Source organism: Vigna unguiculata, chromosome 3 (genome assembly GCF_037176805.1).
Source record: "Vigna unguiculata cultivar grain cowpea cultivar isolate G323 ecotype 2 chromosome 3, ASM3717680v1, whole genome shotgun sequence".
NCBI classification, from domain to species: Eukaryota; Viridiplantae; Streptophyta; class Magnoliopsida; order Fabales; family Fabaceae; genus Vigna; species Vigna unguiculata.
Genome location: NC_140794.1, coordinates 66,860,655 through 66,879,752, shown reverse-complemented (window position 1 = coordinate 66,879,752; position 19,098 = coordinate 66,860,655). Strand labels below are relative to the sequence as shown.

Genomic DNA, 19,098 nt, shown 5'->3' with positions numbered 1-19,098 from the left:
GTACTCTAGTACAAATTTAAAAATAAAATGAACATAACAAGACTAATGAAAAAAACCAAAGAAAACATTTTCCCCAGCTTTAGTTGTAAATGCACACAATACGCAACCAACAACTGTCAAGTAATAAAGCTATCCCACTCCAACCTACATTGGCACAAAAACTAAAAATATAAATTACAATATCCAGTAAACATTCAATTAAGGCAAGTTATCTTACAAACAAGGAAGATGCTTTAAAGTATAGAAAACAGGCTTCTAGAGTTATCTCCTTAATCAGGATCCTATCTAACTCTAAATTCATCATTGATTCAATAGAAGTATCAAATAGTTAAGAAATAAAATACCTCTGTAAGAGTAAGTGAGATCTCTGTGAGGACAAGCGTAACTTTTTCAAATGGAATTTCTGGATTAACTCTTTCTTGGTTTCCAAGCCGATGATACTGTAAAACTGCGTTGATAGGATAAACCAAGTATGCACGATTCCTAGCCCACTTAGATACAAACTTAGGATCATCAGTGGGCTCATTTATGCCCTCTTCAAATATCTAGCACAACGAAAACATAAAAGACATGTGAAAATAAGACCAAATTCGCATAACATACCAATAACAAAAAGCATTTGGCAGTTATATATATGTAGCTCAAAGAATAAGAAGATTAAAGTTATCAAACAAAGTACAACAAACCTCAATCCATTCTGGTGGATTGATATCCTCCCATCTCTTATCAATCTCCCAAGGAAGGTGGTCAGAATCATGATAAAGAGCTAGTCTCTCCAGTTGCACTGACTGTAGTGAGAACAAATATTCATCAGACAAAAAATAAGTTGCACTCACTGTAACAATACAAAAAATAAGTTGCACTCACTATATCAAAGTGGATAAATATTTTAGGAACCAAACAATGGCTTTGTTAAACCATCTGGCTATCAGAAGAGTAGAGAAAAAGATTTTCCATTTTATTCTAGAATTATGTATACCATGTGAAGAACCAGAGAAAAAGAGAAATTGAATGAAAATGTTCATTAAATTTAAATGTATTTTGATTACATAGAGACAAAATTTTAAGACCTTTATATACAGATAGGCTAGGCTATAAACTGGATGCTACTAACTGATACTTAATTGATTTGCAACTAACTCTAGATATTATATCTGCAAGACAGCTGGTTCAACTATCCAGAAGCTGGTAGATGACTAAAGAGCTGGGTCAGTTACTAAAAAATTACAGATAACAGAATCATACTTTGCACCATTGTAGGGGGTCTGCTAAATTCTAAATATTGCAAAAACGATTATGTACAACCAAACAATAGAAAAGTAAGAAGATAAGTATACAAACAACAAGATAAAAGACAATTGACAGTGTTGTATTCAGTTTGACATAATTTTTGTTATAGGTGTTTCTATCAGTTGTTCTTTCACATCTTTGCTTCTTTTCATTCTCTATATAAAGAGAATCCTTGTTTTCCATTGATCATTTTTTATAAAAGGTTTCACTCCAGAAAGCATCACTATGAAGCTTTGAAATCGCAACAAGGTTAACACCTCAAAGCTCCAAAACCAAACCAACCATTAAATACATTACAAAAAAAGAAAACAAAATATTAGACCAAAACCATAGTGGACAATACCAGACCCATGTAGAATCAAGAAACCAATAATCCAGTAACCCATACCAATTACTAAAAAAGTCTTGCGTAATACAAGTGGTCAACAAACAATACCAAGCAAACTCTATCCTAGAACCCAGACCCAAATTAACAAGCCTGCCAGACAGCACATTTATTTCCTATCCTATATATATGACAAAAATTAAAATTAACAGCCCTAAACATTGAAAGGCAACAATTACATCTGTTCTATGAATACAAAATTACCTTTTGTTTCCCTTTTCTCTATCTCTCTCTCTCTCTCTTTATCTCCATCTCTTAACTCGAATAGCATTTAAAAGATAACGCTCTAACGCATCAAAAACTATCCTGGAATGCCTAAATTTGGTTTGTCAAGTTAAAATTAACATTCAATGCTGTCTATTAAATTTTCTTAGGGAGGAACACTTCACCTTCCTCAACCTGTCTAAAGCGCCACTTGCATCAAAAGTTTCGTTCCCCTGCTCATCCACTGTAAAAGCAGCAAGCTTAGCCAAAGTCACACCTGAAGAAAATGGATGGCCTGGATTACTGCAAACAACACTTTTGTGCGTAAGCAAATGAAAATAAACAAAACCAAAACTTCTTCAATTAAAAAAATGAAAAAAATAAATAAATGTCAATTTTTCATGCCCACTTCTACTGTGCAAAGGAAATTAAAATGGTACTTATAAACCAACCTGACTGAATCTTCATATCTGATATGCACATTGCTGATTGATATCTTAAGGTTTCCAATAATTGTAGAAATTAGAGAACTCAGCCACGAATTTCCAGAAGACGGCTGTGAGATAATAGTAACAATCTTGTTATTTCAGTGCGTGTGTGTATTTGTGATTGTTTGTATAGAAAGAGAGAAAATATGTTCACTGTCCATTTGACTTAATCATTTTAATTTTCAGATAAAATACCTTCCAAAAACGCTACCACTTCTTCACTCATCTCAAATTTTGTTTGAATACAACAAAATGGAAATATACATTGTATGTCTAAATTCATTTCACTATCAAAAAACAACAAACAACATGACTGGATCATTCATTTACTTAATTCCTCTATAATTAACTAACTCCAAGTAGCTCTCATAAACTTTCAACACCCTTTAAAAGAAACCAAAAAATGAGTAACATTTTAGCAGTGCATCTGTTTCCTGATCGTTAAATTTTAATGAGACATACTCCTCTACGTATACTCTTACAGATGTAAAGATAAACAGCCTCTTCATCTCCAAAATCAACAAAATCAGACTCCAAATATAGCCTCAAATGAAAACAAAGCATGAAACGTTGATCACAATTTAACAATAACTTATTCTAAAATACAATCAAAACAAAACATGTTTATTCAGATTTATTTTCAACAAAACAGATGACTGTCACGGAGTACAAATATATGCACAAACTTGGGCATGACATGTGCACTGTTTACAGTAAACAGATGACAAAAATGAATAATTAAAAGACAGAATCAAATGTATTCAGAACAATAGACAGATTATGACATCATACACTTCCCAATTTGGACTTAGATATTGCGTCCAGTGTAGCTGACTCTGCTTCCTGCATCAAGACATATGAAAAAGAAACCATAGGTCAAAAGAATATTACAAAAGTCAGGTTAAGAAATAAAGGTATAAGAACAGAATCGAAATCTGTAAAACAATTCCAGTGTTCACAAACATATTGGCTTAGTTCAATTGAGAGTTGGTTCTAACTTTTAATTTAAGCCAAAGAAAGACATTGCCCAACACAAATTAAAAAAGAACAGACTAAAATACATGGAAGAAATGTTAAACAAAGATCAAAAACTGATTATGCATGAAAGCACAAAATCACTGATATGAAATAATGGTGTAAAGGCAAGTGAAAAAAACAGAAGAAGCAGACATGTTCAAATACCTTCACACCTCCATTTTCTGTTTTCCAAAACAGAAAATAGGGTAAACCACACTCCCCATTCCACTCATGATAAAGATTTTTAAATAACACCATCCTTCATGGGTTCAAACATGTTATTGTTGCATTTAGATTGCTATAGTTTATGTTATAAGTGTCTCTATTAGTTGTTGCTTTACAGCTTTCCATCTTTTCAATCTTTGTAGAAAGAAAATACCAATTATCCTTTGTACATTTTATCTGTACAAAAATTACCTTTTCTGTTTCTGTTCTCTCTCTCTCCTCTGGTTCTCTTAACTCTAATATGGTATAAAGAGCTCAATAATCCATTGATTCCAAAAATAACCCTGCTCCTCAACCCCCACCTCCAGCGCCTACCAGAGACTTTGTTCTGTTTCCTGTACAGGTTTTTGATAAGTGTCCAATTTCCTATCTTGCTTCTATATGAGATCCTATTTCCAAAACACATTGATCCTATTCCTGAAGGGCTGCCTCAAGATTATTGTTGTAAGAAAGATATTAAATGCATTACTAGAAGTTGGTAGAATATTAAATATATTATTAGAAGCTAACTAGAAGCTAATAGAAGATTCTAGAGATCTCCTTGTAATTATTACTTTAGGGTTAGAGTTCTATATATAGAGACTAATGTACTTTTCAAATGAATCAATTGAATAACAATCTTCTTTCTTTTATATTAGTTCTTTCTAGTATTATCAATATATTATTTATCTTATTGAAAGTAAGTTCAGACCTCTTCCTATAGAAGAAGTTGAAGCACCTGTTGCACATGACTCATCTTCAAAAATAACTAAAAATACTATTTTAGATTTTGTTTCTCTTAATCTCACACATGCACCTTTAACCAAATTTGTTCCAAACAATGATGGAGAACCTTCTACTACTCAAACATTGACTCGTGATACTCAAATGCAAGTCAATGATTTTGTGGCTCGTCTTCTTTTCGAGGTGGCCACAGCACCAGTTTTAGAGGATGTGGGGATGACCGTAAAGGGTGTTCAAAACCTGTTACAGTGTTACTTTCTGCTATTACAAGTTTGATCACAATTTTCTACCTTCCACTCAGTAAATCACAACCTAATTATCAAAGAAATACAAACCTGTGAGGTCAAGGACATCTATTCTTTCAAATCAACAACAACAAATCCATTGGTTCACAATCAACCATGCTCGCCTCCTCTAGGATGTCAAGAGCATATTTCCTTTGACAACATATAACTCCTTCCTTTGATTTGAGACTTCCAAGATCCTTTGTCTCAAAATGACTACATAGGTATTACTTTAACCGAGATATTCTAGCAGCATCATTCCTCATAATGACTATATTGTCAACATACAACATTAAGTACACACATTTTCCAATGGAGGTGAGAGAATAGAAACCAGAATGATTTGTCTCACTGCGTTCTAACTCAAATGTTCAAACCATTTAGCTAAATCCAAACCAAGCACGTGGAGATTGCTTGACACCATGAAGTAAGCGACACAATTTACACATTCAAGAGAATTATTTCTCTTTACATGGATTTCCTGACAAGATAGCAAATATCTCTAAAGCTAAAGTTGTTGAACACAAGTTCTCCAATAAAGAATACCAATAATATCTAAGATTGAAATTGAATAGCTTGGCACAGTCACTACAAATCCCATCTCGTCAACAGCTAGCATCTCACAATCTGTTAATAGTCCAAGCCCATGGATAAGTGACTCAAATGCTTCTAATCACACTTACAGTGATACCTCCTTGTTCTCATCTCTTTCCTTTCCAAAAAAATCCTCACTTCATAACTTTAGCCAATGGTTCAAAAGTTTCCTAAGAAGGGGTGGGTCATGTTTCCCTTTCCCGTTCCATAAACCTAAAAATTGTCCTTTTCATTCCTACTTGTCCACTCAATGTTAAATCTTCAATAACCTTTGATACCAATTACTTTATTACACAGGAACATGGTACAAGGCAATGGATTGGAGAAGGATGTGAATCAAGAGGTTTATACTATTTTAAATCTAGTCCACATGTGTCTTGTTTTGCAACTCCATCTCCTAAACTTATACATTATCGTTTGGACATCATCACTTGTCAAAATTAAGAAAAATGGTACATGAACTTAGTAGTCTCCAGATTACAATACGAGTCATGTGAACTAGAAAACTTTTTGGATCTTTTTTTCCTAAAAGATCTAAATCAGGATGTAATATTATTTTTATTATTATCCATTCTAACATTTAGGGACTAAGTCATGTCTCATATTATTACATTCACGGATGAATATTCAACATGTACGTGAGTTTATCTTATGAAAGACCATTCTGAACTATTGACTATCTTGAAATCATTTTTGAATGAAATCAAAAATCAATTTGGCCAGGTAATTAAGATTTAAAAACTGACAATTCCAAAGAGTACTTCACCTCTAATTTCTATACAGTTTTAAGTTCACATGGTATTCTACATCACTCTACAAGTCCTTAGACTCCTCAACAAAATGGTATTGCTGTAAGGAAAAATAGACACTTGCTGAGACTAGTTGTACCTATTGATAGATGCAAACATACCAGTCAACCATTGGGGCAATGTTATCCTAATTGTTTGTTTTCAAATTAACAAAATGTCGTCCTCCACTCTCAGAAATAAGGTTCCTGATTTTATTCTTTTTCCAAATAATCCTCTTTTTTCGTATGCCTCCTTGTGTGTTTGGTTATGCATGTTTTGTTCATGATTTCTCTCCAGGGTTAACAATTCTATGCCCATGTTGTTATATGTGTCTTCTTAGGCTATTCTCGGCTTCAAGAAGGGTATTAATATTATTCTCCAAAAACCAAGAAGTACTACATGTTTGCTAATGTCACGTTTTTTGAACAGACTTCTTACTTTTCTTCATTTGTTCAAGACATTCATTACATCCAACAGATCCTCCCTATACCATTAGTTGAATTCACTATTCTTAGTGCTTCTAAAAATCCAAGTCCTGATCATTACCTACCAACGCAGGACCCCGATGATCCAATGCTATTAGATGAATCCTCTTCTTCAAGTTCTTCTCCATCGTCACTGAATACCACGTACTCATTCTACCCCTAATCCATATCCTATTTATAATTTTCTTAGTTATAGCAGTTTGTCGTCTTCCTATTGTTCTTTTCTACCCTCTTCTATTTCTATTCCAAAATAATCGAATGAAACTCTTGATTATCCGAGCCATGATTGCAAATATGTAGGCTCTTGACCAGAATAGCACATGTGAGTTAGTTCCCCTTCCACCTAGTAAAAAGACAATTGGATGTACATGGTTTACGCCATTAAAGTTGGCCCCAGTGATGAAGTTTATCGTCTCAAGGCATGATTAGTTTCATCTAGGATACACTCAGATTCATAGCTCAAAATGACTATTATACATCGTTTCTTTGCCATGGCGACAATTCATCATTGGTCACTTCATCAATTAGATATTAAAAATGTTTTTCTTCAAGGAAATCTAGAAAAGCAAGTTTACATGGAGCAACCCTCGAAGTTGTTCAAGGGGAGTCTGGTTTAGTTTGTAAGTTATGTCACTCTCTCTATGGCCTCAAGCAATCACCAAGTACTTGGTTTGAAAATTTTAGCTACATTGTTCAAACCCTTGGGTTGCAACGTAGTGAAGCATACCATTCAGTTTTTACTGTCAAACCTCTCTTGGAAAATGTGTTTATGTAATAGTATATGTTGATGATATAATCATTACAGGAAATGATGTTGCTAAAATATCTCAATTGAAGAAACATCTATCTAAACATTTTCAAACCAAGGATCTTGCTAGTCTCAAATACTTCTTTGGGAATTGAAGTAGCTCAATCAAAAGGTGTTGTAATCTTTCAAAGGAAATATGCTTTAGACATCCTAAAAGAGACAAATATGATTGATTGTAGACAAGTAAACAATCGTGTGGACCTAAATCAAAAGTTAGTGACTAAACAAGGTGAATCACTCTCTTATCCCAAAAGATAGAGTAGATTTGCTGAAAAACTTGTTTATCTTACTATTATCAAACTCAGTCTATCTTTCGTAGTTGGTGTTCTTAGTCAGTTCGTGCTGGCTCCATGAATCGGCCATTGCAATGCTATAATTCATATTCTAAGATACCTCAAAAAGACTCAAGACAAGGTCTGTCATATGAAGATGAGGAAACATCCAAATCTTTGGGTATTGTGATGTTGATAGGGCATTATCCCCTATTGATAGACACTCTACTACAGGATATTATGTTTACCTAGGAGGAAATATTGTTTCCTGGAAAAGTAAGAAACCGAATGTGGTGGCCCAATCAACTGCTGAAGTTGAATATAGGGCAATGCATTTCGTACTTGTGAACTTGTATGGGTGAAACAATTTCTTCAACAACTTAAACTTACCTTCTCCGCATTGTTTCCAATCCATTATTCCATGAAAACTAAATACATAGAAATTGACTATCATTTTATTCGGGAAAATTTGTTGTTTAAAGAAATATGTATTGAGTTTGTCAAATCAAATGACCAACTTGTAGATGTGTTCACCAAATCCTTAAGAGGGCCTCGGATTAAGTTTATTTGTTCCAAACTTGGTACATACAATTTCTATTCTCTAAAAGGGGAATGTTAGAATAAGTATAAATCTAGGTAGGAAATAATTGTATTAGAAACTACTACCTACTATACCTATGAGCTATACCTAGTTTTGTACCTAGGTTTCCAGTTTAGATTTCTTATCTTTTATCTTTCCTTTTCTCATTGTATCAGAATTCTATTATTATAAATATGAGATCATAAGATATGTGTTTTCAAGCCCTCTAAAATACATCGTCTCTTTTATTTCTCGATTATTTATCATAAGTACAACCAAAATCTAGGTCAAGGCTGCAGCAATGGTGGTAAGAATGGTTTCAGAGCTACTTGCCAATTATGCAACTAGTATGGTCATGAATTTGGAATCGTTTTTAGATCAACCACCAAGCAGACTATTGTGGCATGGCTCGCACAACAACTGAAAACATGTGACTTCAATGACTTCATCATGAACTCTGATTTCCAAAACCTAAGTGCTTTATATATCAGATACTTGTTCTTCATGCAAGGAAGTAGCATCTTGAGTTGGATCTTCACTTTCACAGAGAAAAAGTTCTTTCCAAGGCTGAGTGTTCACCATATACCTGGCTATGATGAGATTGCTAATTCCCTAACTAAGCCTTTGTCCACCTAGCAATTTAATGAGTTGTGTGTCAAACTTAGGCATGTTGTCTCACCTGCACCAGCAGTTTGAGGGGGCTATCAGCTTATGGGGTGGCTATATCCATTATATGTGTTTATGTTACAATTTCTGTTAGAGAACTTAGTTATACACTGACCCAACAAGACAACTATAGTCATCAAAATCTAAATACTACAGTACTCACAACTGCTATATAAAAATGCATTCAATACCCTTTTAGGGTTTTTCTACTCATATACGGAGGGGAAAAGCCCTTGTGAAGCTAAAATACAGTTGCTCACCACCACAGATAAGACGTTCGTAAAAATTAAGATGCACCGAAGTATAACCCATTTCATCTATTATGGGGAACCTTAAGATAAGCCATCCATTTGTTTGGAAAAAAAAATTGAATAAGGATAAATATAACAAAGGACTACAACATACTACTACTTATATTACTTGGTACTTGATACTTCCACAACGTTAGCAGTAAATTTCTATATCACCATTATAATTTCAAAAATTAAAAGTGGGTTTTGTTTCCAAAGATTTCACAAAAACTCAAACAGGTAAATTATAATTCCCTCAACAATATATAATTGAAAGAAAATATTGTTTACAAGCCCAAAAATAGGCATACAAAAATGTAAGGAAAAAGATAATTACAAATAACACAATCAACTGACAAAACAAACAACTATATACCATAATAAAAAAGATACTTTAACAAGAATCTACATAAGTCTGACCTCAATCTGCTGAAGCTTGGCTTCGAAAAGTTTTTCCCTATCCTCTTCCTATGACGAAACAAAGCTCAATTAGCAAAAGACATAGAATTGTATTAAGGGCACAATTTGGTAAACAGATCACTTAAGTGCTTATTGAACAAGTACTACTCAAATAAGGACTTATGAATAACATGTTTTCATAATCCAAAGAGAAATTATGGTTAGTTTTTTTTATATAAGTTGTTTCCCTAAGCTATCATAAGTTTTATTATTGAAATAATCTGAAAACAAAATATGGACACATCATAAGTTACTTTTATAAGCTTTTCCAAACACTCATATTAGTGCTTATGTCACACTATTCAAATAAGTTGTAAATAAAATCTTCCAAGCACACCTAATAGACAAAATACAGAATACTAGTGTACCTTCAAAGTTCGACTATCGGCAGCAGGATGAGCTAGAACAAACACACGATCAATCAAAACAATCACAGGTTCTTTCCCCAAACTTTTCCATGGAACCTATATCACATGAGTAACAAAAAAAATTAAAATAAACACCCATTTGAAAGCACATGGATGAATTCAAGAGAGAGTGAAAAAAAACGTAAAAATTGAAGTATTAAGATTAGGAAAAGCCCCAGTCTCACATGGAACCAACTGTTTAAAACTAACTAGTTACTGCATAACAGAAAAATCCACAACATTTTGATTATCAAAAGTATAACTGTCCCAGTAAAAAGTACTCAGACAACCAATAATGCTAAATGACCGAATGTACCTTTAATGTAATTGTACCAACAAAGCCAGCTTTGACAGTAACTGGTAGTTTTAGTGCATTTAGTGCCTCTGCCTTCAGTTTCAAATCTTTCAGGACAACATCGCCTGCAGACACCAATAATGTCTTAGGTTGGAATAACAACTACCATGAGATCTCAATCGAATACAGAAAATCATTGCTGTAATGTGAAAATTAATAATCATGAAAATAATGTGTTTTATAAGAAATCCATCCAATGAAAGATATTCACCGGCACAAGTTTGAACTAGGTTTCACAGAAAAAACACATAAATAATAAAATGTGTGGAATGAAAATATAGACAAATGTGAAAATGAAACTAAATCTAGAATATACATCCACATGTTTTCATCACAAATAAATGACCTCAAAAAAAGAGTTTGGAAAAACAAGCTCATGTAAAAAAAAAAAAATCATTCTAAGGATAATAAAGTTGCACTCCAACAAAATGTACTGCCAGCAGTCCAGTTAAAAGAGCATAATTCCAGTATATTTGACTTTCCTTAGTGCTCATAAAACCACTAAAGTGAATTATAAAATTAAGAGGAAAAAAATAATTCCAAACTAACAAATCCAATATTATCCAAACAACTTACTCCATATCTTCCAATTTACCTCACAACGCAAGAAGTTTTAATAGGTTTAAAGTGTTGGGGGGAAAATCTGAACATACGCTCAGTTTGATATAAATTGAGAACTTACGGAGACAATTAACAAATTTGGTTAGTCGCAGGTTGGTATAAATCAGAAAAGAAAAAAAAATGGAGCAGCGGGCGTGCATACAGAGTATAGAATGTGTATGTAAAATAATACACCATAAAGAATAAACATTAAACCTATTTATCGAACTTGTTCCCGGATTCATCGGACTCAGTAAACAAAGTGAGTAAAATGTGGGAAAATGGCAGAATACAAACCCTTCCAGACACTTATCCTCAACGCCTCCGTAGAGAGTCCGTGTACATATTCACCCAAATATCTTCGAAGCAAATGCAGAACCTGTCAACAAAGCAACGTCACTATCACCTTCGTCACAGGTATCACCTTCGTCACAGGATTCACCGATAACACATCACGCCAACCGAAACAAAAAGACGCAAACAAAATTTCAAATCCAACTCAAATTCAACAGACAACGAGCAATAGGAAGCAACATTGCAAACGCAGGAAGCAAATTGAAATTCAAAATTAAGATTAAAATTCAACTCCGCCTTGGAAATACGAGTAAATAGACATCGCACTTGCACACGCACGCAGAGAAAATTAAAATTGAAAACCGAGCTCCAGATTGTTGCGGAAAATAGATTAACGAAGGATATTCTTACGTGAGCTTCGAACATGGTGAAGGAATCGGAGTGCGATCAATTAATGGTGAATTTGGAATGAATGCATGGCGAAGAAGAAGATGAAATAGAGGAAAGACTGTTAGAGAGAGAAATTGATTAGGGCTGGTGATCCTGAGATTGGGACGGTTAAATAGAAGAAATGACGATAAAAGTTGAGAATGTATTGGTGTTAAGCTTAAGCTATATAGGTCCCGGTCACTCGCAACACACAAGTTTATAAGCGGGGACATGTAATGTAATGCCAGAACCTGGTACTTGCTGACACCGACCCTGCGGTCCAATAATTTCAATAATATTGTATTGTTTTTCTCTTCTTAATATCTTTAGATTTTTTTTTTTTCTAATTTACTCCTTTTGTCAATAAATTAGTATTATTACCTTACCACCTTGATCTATAAACAAACACCAATATTATTACCGCATAATTAAATACAAACGACTTCAACCCGTGTGTATTATAAATTTATTAATTCAGCTTTCAATATTTTTATCAATGGTTATATTATAGTTATATTATACATTTTAAACATTTCTGTAAACGAAATCAAAATAAAAAAAATGAAATATTCTATAAATTAAAATTTTCTTTGAAAAAATAATATGAGAAGTACGACAAATTAATTCATGTAGACATTATACAGGATAAACCACCTACCTAAATTTTAAGAGAGAGAAATAGATAGATCGCATTAAATATCAAAGTTGCAGTTGAGTATAGTCAGTTCACAAATTCATTGAAAATTTTATATTATTTTGTATTTATTAAATAAATTCAATGTTTAATGTTACATAACATCATTAAATAATTTTACCTAAAATAAAATAACTCTCATTTTTATCAAATATTTAAAATAGTCCTCATTTTTATAATTTGTGTTTTATTTGGTCATTTACTATATATTATTTAAGTTAATAACAGAGTACGGAATATAGGTGACACTGTTTATATTACTTTGTATTGGGATATGTTACGTGTAGTGTACATATGGTTGTTAATCTACCTTTAATTACCTACTAACTATTTTCGTCTCGGGATATAGTTCACTTATAGCAACTAATTAATATCAATCTAATGAACTAGTCAAAATTATTCAGATTTGGAAAAGTAAATTTTGCATATACGTGCACATCACGTTAAGCTGATTTTGTGGTAGACAATTTATTTGATTTTCACTTTTTTTTGAAGTGTTTCAAAATGTCAATAACCTCTTCTCACCTTCTCAAAATAGCAAATATAGTTTACTCATTTAAAACTTTTAATATATACGATTACTTTCTCAAATTATTTATTATTTTACTTTAATTTATGTTTTGAAATGCATTATTTTAATTCTCTGAGTTATTTGAATCACAATTTATAAAGGAATTAAAGTAGTTTCACAAAATATTTGTCTGTTTTTTTTTAAATTTTGAAATAAACTATTTTTAATTCTATAAGGAATTCACATGTATTTTGAAGAATATAAAATATGGTTTTCATTAGTTTCACATTTAAATTGTATTTTTTTATCTTTATTTGTTGTGTCAAATATTTAAAAGTTAAATAACACGAAAAATCATTAGATTTAAATAATTGTTATTTTAAATTAAAATTATTCAGTACTCTTTAAGCCTGCTGATTTAAATTTTCTCTGTTAGTGGGTTATGTATTGATGTAGCAATGAGAAGGACAGGTTTAGACTTAATTGTCTCTTTAGGACAGAAAAACAAGTATTAACAATTTTGTAATATTCTTGCATCCGTTTAAGTTGGACTATTTGTTAAAACGTTTATTCATCGCACTGTGACCATAATAGCCGGCCATTAGGGTTTATTTGGTCACTAAAGAACCACATAAATGTGTTAACATCAAAAACAAAATAATATCGTCCAGGGATGGATTTCATGTAATTCAAGAGTCACAAAGGTCATGAATTCCAAATTCCAACATTCAGACTTATATTCTTTTTTATTATGTTCAATTATCGTTATTTATATAAATTTTATAGGAACTTAAGAATGATATAATATTTAATTAAGGTTTGGTTCTTTTAGAAACTAAACATTAATATAGCGTCTTATTAAATATCTCAACTTTTAATCACGTTGAATAATGAGATGAAAATAATATGATATTGTATTGCCGTTAAAAATCAAAAAATTAATTTTGAAAATGTTATTTCTTAAAATATAAAAGGTTAAGTATTTTTTTTTAATTTAAAGCATGTGCAATAAAATAAATAAATATTATATCATAAGTATATTGATAAAAAGTTTTAAAATATATATTATAAATATATAATTCAATTACTTAATATTGTTAGAAAAGCTAAAAAGTTACTTAAATAACAAATTAAAATTCTTTTTCACATTTGCACGAACTCAACTATGAGTGTTAATTAGTGCTTTGATTAAGTTTGATTTATTTCATAAAAGTATGAGTATATATGTAAATGAATAAAGGAGAGTTAAATTTGTTAATGTGTAAAGCTTATCATTTATTTGGTGGCTCCGTATTGAAAACGTGTAGTGGAATAATTTGTTAATGTACAAAGACCAAGAGAAACGGTGAATTGAAATCTTAGCACAAATTGTGTTTTAAAAATTTTTCCTTTTTAATATGAAAGATCAATTAAATTTTTTTTCTTTATTTTAGTAATCACAATAAAATAAATAGGGTAGAGAAGAGAAAATTGCAAAAGTAGTTATATAGGTTAGGATTAAAAGACTATACGTCAAGTTGTTAATATGTAAAAAAACGAGATTAACTCAATCACTAAAATATAATTAATACAATCACAGATAAGAAAGTTTATAATTTAGAAAACATCTCTCTTAAATCACACAAGAGATGAAAACACTAGGATGGCAAAAATACATGTGCATGTGGATATCCGCAGATAAAATTCGTGAAGGATAATTGGTACCTGTGGATAACAGGAAGCGGGTATTTTAATATCTTCTTATAAACTGATCGGGTGCAAGTATCATACTATGTGTACCTTGGGTATCCGTTATCACGTAAAAAATTAAAATTAAAATTAAATTTGTTTTATAAGTTAAAGTTAATTGAAATTAAATTTTAATTTATATTTTATTATATTAAATTAAATTTAAATTAAATTAAATTAAATTTATATTTTATTTGACATTTTTTACAATTTTATTTAAATTTAAATTTAAATATTTATAAAATATAATTTTAAAAATGTTTGCAGGTATTTTTTTAAACGGATACTCGCGCATGTAGTGGACGGTAAAGGGTAGATTATTTTGTTGTCAGTCAAGTTGCGAATATGCACTATCTGTGCCCGATCCGACCTATTGTCACCCCTAAAAACCTCCATTGAAACTCATAAGGGATGAAAACACCTTCATTGAATCACATAAGAAATGAACACTTCCTTTAAATCACATAAAGGATGACTGACTTCTCTTAGTAACAATAGTAACACTTAATCACTCAATATTCCACTTGATAAAAGTTATCATTCTACCCACAATACGTTTTTCAAAGCCTTCCACATAGAGTTCTCAAATACATAGATTTTTCTAACTTATGTATTTTAAAATAAAAGCCTACCATTTTATTTATAAAAGCCTATTTAGAAATTAGGTTAAGAATATAAAAAATGAAGTCACAACTGTTATAAATAATCAATTATCACAAAAACTTTTTAGAAAACATTTTGTTTGATATAATAATCTATTATCATACCTTTCTATTTTATTTTTTTCTCTTATGATATTTTAGTGGAGTTATGTTTTAGATTTGAATATTTGTATACTCTATTATATTGTTCAATTTTTAATATCAGAATTATTAGCTCTAAATTTAAATATTCAATAAGATAAACATTTTATTTACGAGCTAATAAAAAAAAACATTCATATTTTTTTATTCTATTATTCGCCGTTGAAGTAATTCGTAAACTAAATATTTTTCTTAAATTTTTAACATATTTTTTTTATCTTATCATATCTTAATTATATATTTATTTTTATCTATTTTAGTGGTTTATCAGATTATTTATAAAAGACTCATTTTATTATTATTTTTTTAAGTATTTTTATCTGTTACTTATTTATACTATCTACAATATTACTTTTGATATTTTTTATGTACTTATTTTATTTTTTAAATCATGTCAATTATTATTAGCGTATCATTTGTTTATTTATGTGATTTAGTTAAAGTGGTAGATTATAATTTACATTCACCTATAAAAAACCTAATGTTAATATATATATATATATATATATATATATATATATATTATTTATCTTATTTTTAATTTAAATTTTGACATTTTATTGAATTCTTTTGTATTATTTATCTTCATCTTTTCCGCTTTTTTCAGTTTTGGTTGGGCAGACATTTCCAACTGGTTGATTCTTGATATTTTTAAATTGCTGAATATGAGACAACATTACGAATCAAATAAATTTGAAAAAAAAAATGTGTTTAGGACTATATAGTCTAAAACATGTTGTAGACTACGTAATCCAAAAAAAAACCCTCTAAATTACATGATCTGAGATTAATTTTTAATGTTACTCAATATTTTGAATTATACTCTGAAAACACATTTTGATGTTTTGTAAATTCATATTATATTATGGATCTGGTTAATCAATGTCCTAAAAATATTACTTAAATATAATTAATATCCATTGAATTTTACGAAAGTATATAATTAGATGTGATATTAAATAAATATGGTATAATAATAATTAATACAATTTTATTTTATTTAAAGGAAAAAAAATTCATAAGTATTATACACTATGTTTAATATCTTATTTAATGTTCACTAACAAAAATTAAAAAATAATTAAAAAATAAAATTACTATATTTTAATATTGTTAAATTAAATATAATTAAACATAAAAAATTTAACTTAATAGAAAAATCAACAAAAAAAATAGTGTTAATCATCTAAAAAATAAAAAAATTGAAGTAAATTTCTTTTTTTTACTTTTTAGTAAAAAATTTAAAAATTTCAAAATCCTTATTTTAGATAAGAAGTTAGTATCTAAAAAGTTAAAAGGATATTTTGATCTTTATAAAATAATTATACACATTTATATTATTTTAATTAATATATTAAATTATTTTTACTTTTAATATAAAAATAATAAAATAAATACACATTAATTATTCTTTATCGAATATTAAAGATCCTGATTAGCATTCTTCTTATATTATAATGAATTATATTTTATTAAAGACAAATATATTTAGGATAAAGCAACAGTGTCTCTCGATCAATCAATATCTATTATAAATTTTGATTGTTAAATAACATTTCAATCAAATCAAATTAATAACAAACTAGATTTTTCTAAATCTAAGAAAAATACACTGAATTGTAATATCAATTTAATTTAAAGTATACATCATTAATTATTACATTTAAAAAAATATATATGTCACAGTTTAACAATATGATTGGTTACTATATTTCGACTATCGATATTAATTGTGATATTTATGACATCTTTTTAGTTGTTTTCTTGTCATCAAAGTATTTATGGGATTCACATCCACAAGCATAGAATGTTAATTAGTTTTTAATAAGTCAACATATGAATAATCTACTAATTCATCTATCTTTTTATGATTAAGATATCCACAAAAATAACTTCATATTCACCATTCACCATTGTTCATTAGTTTACCATATAATGTAAATAAACTATAAAATATATTCGTTTCATATATATATATATATATATATATATATATATATATATTAATTACTAGTAATTTTTTTATAAATTGAAGCTTAGATGTTACTCCAAAAACTCATTTAAGTAAATCATCACGTATACGAAACACCTAGACAAATAAATTACAAAATTAAAACATGTCATTTATCATATTTTTAGTACAAAAAAGTGAAATATCATATTGTTTGTCATGAAAACTTCACTATAATATATTTTAATTTATTCTTATTCAATCACATTTTTTCATATAAGGAATTTCATTAGATATTTTACTCAAAAAAAAAAGTGGCCATCGAAGTTTTGTCAAATATAAGCATCACTTTCAATAAAAAAAAAAAATACTACTAAGGAACATGTAATGAGAAGCTAAAAAATAAAAACTTCTAAATTACATTATTTGTAACTCAAAAAAAAAAAAGAAAAAATTCATTGACAAATCCAAAAAAAGAAGCTATTCTAGGTTGTAAAATCCCAAATTGAATTTTAGAACTTCCATTGTACAATTAATAATCCTTCCAGTGGGATATTTCTTCAAGAATGTTCAATTTGGAACTCATCCAAAAATCAACGTGTCGCATTCGCTCTTAGTCTAATCTTTTGAGAAATAAATTGAACAATTTACCTAACACAATTAACTATCATTCAATACTAATCTTTTTCAAGGAGGGTAACAATAAAGGTTCTACGAGGATGAATGGATAACAACACAAAAAGGATAAAATGCATATTTAAAATAAAAAATGGAAGGTGAATGAGGGAAATTTAGATGTTCACTTATTGGGTCCACCCCTCTTGTTCCTAACTTATCATCTCTCCATTATTTTTTTTCTTCATTGATTGCTACAAAGTCTTAATCTTTTCGTCATTTTAATTTGTAGTTCACATTCCATATATGACATGCTTCGTTTTTGTAGTGTCCACATATTCCCCTTCTAGACTCCCATTGGAAAACAATGTTTAGTTTGTCCTTTTTGTTTTATAATGTATTCAACCTTCAAAACATCATTTGTGGTCCTTACTAGTGACATTGAATTTGCCAAAAGAGAGTTATTGGAAGTGAATGCTTTATAGGTGTTGAACTCAGTTAACTCAAAGTGTTTTGTTTTTTGTTTTTTGTTTTTTTTTTTTTTTTTGCAAAGGATTTGATTAGTTATAGAGGTGACATTAATTTTGAGTTATTTTCAAATTGAAGTTATGGATCATACAGTTGGGAATAATTGTAGCATTTTGGATTTCAGAATCCATGATTATAATGGATTGCATAACCCATGAAGAAAATTCCACTAGAAGATTTTGGATTTTTCCGATCCATAATTGTATTTTTAACTTCTGAATTGTATAATTTGCAAGTTGTTTTTGAAAGATCAAATGTAAAAATATAATTATTTTTTCAATTGTGCAATATACAAATAGAATTGTAAACTTTAAATTAGAGTAATTCAAATTATATTTTCATAGTGTAATTCAGAATACATTTCAAAATAAAAAAAAGTGTATTTTGAATTTTACAGGAAAAAAAAATACATTGCAGTGATGATTTGGACTTTACCTGCACCTATGGAAATATAGGAAGAAAGATCCTATTTGACCTTCTCCATACTCCGCAACCTAATCCAAAATAAATTTCATATTTTTGTGTAGGTTCTTTTTCCTTTTCTATATCCCATAGTTTATTCTTGTAATTTCATGGGGATAGAAAAAGTACACAATTACACATGTAATACATTTTCTAAATGTAT

General features: G+C 29.7%; 1 protein-coding gene across 1 annotated transcript in view; it reads right to left on the bottom strand.

Annotated features, from left to right (window-relative positions):
* Window positions 1–11,857, bottom strand: part of LOC114177377 (calcium-dependent lipid-binding family protein) — a 69,601-nt gene extending 57,744 nt beyond the window's left edge. The window contains exons 1-10 of the mRNA XM_028062696.2: window positions 11,626–11,857; window positions 11,218–11,299; window positions 10,282–10,385; window positions 9,927–10,022; window positions 9,520–9,567; window positions 3,160–3,210; window positions 2,332–2,435; window positions 2,065–2,182; window positions 687–788; window positions 345–545 (exon numbers count right to left, since the gene is read on the bottom strand). Coding sequence (XP_027918497.2) covers window positions 345–545; window positions 687–788; window positions 2,065–2,182; window positions 2,332–2,435; window positions 3,160–3,210; window positions 9,520–9,567; window positions 9,927–10,022; window positions 10,282–10,385; window positions 11,218–11,299; window positions 11,626–11,640 — 921 coding nt within the window. The 5' untranslated portion in view covers window positions 11,641–11,857. The remainder of the gene's footprint in view (window positions 1–344; window positions 546–686; window positions 789–2,064; window positions 2,183–2,331; window positions 2,436–3,159; window positions 3,211–9,519; window positions 9,568–9,926; window positions 10,023–10,281; window positions 10,386–11,217; window positions 11,300–11,625) is intronic.
* Window positions 11,858–19,098: the final 7,241 nt, after the last annotated feature.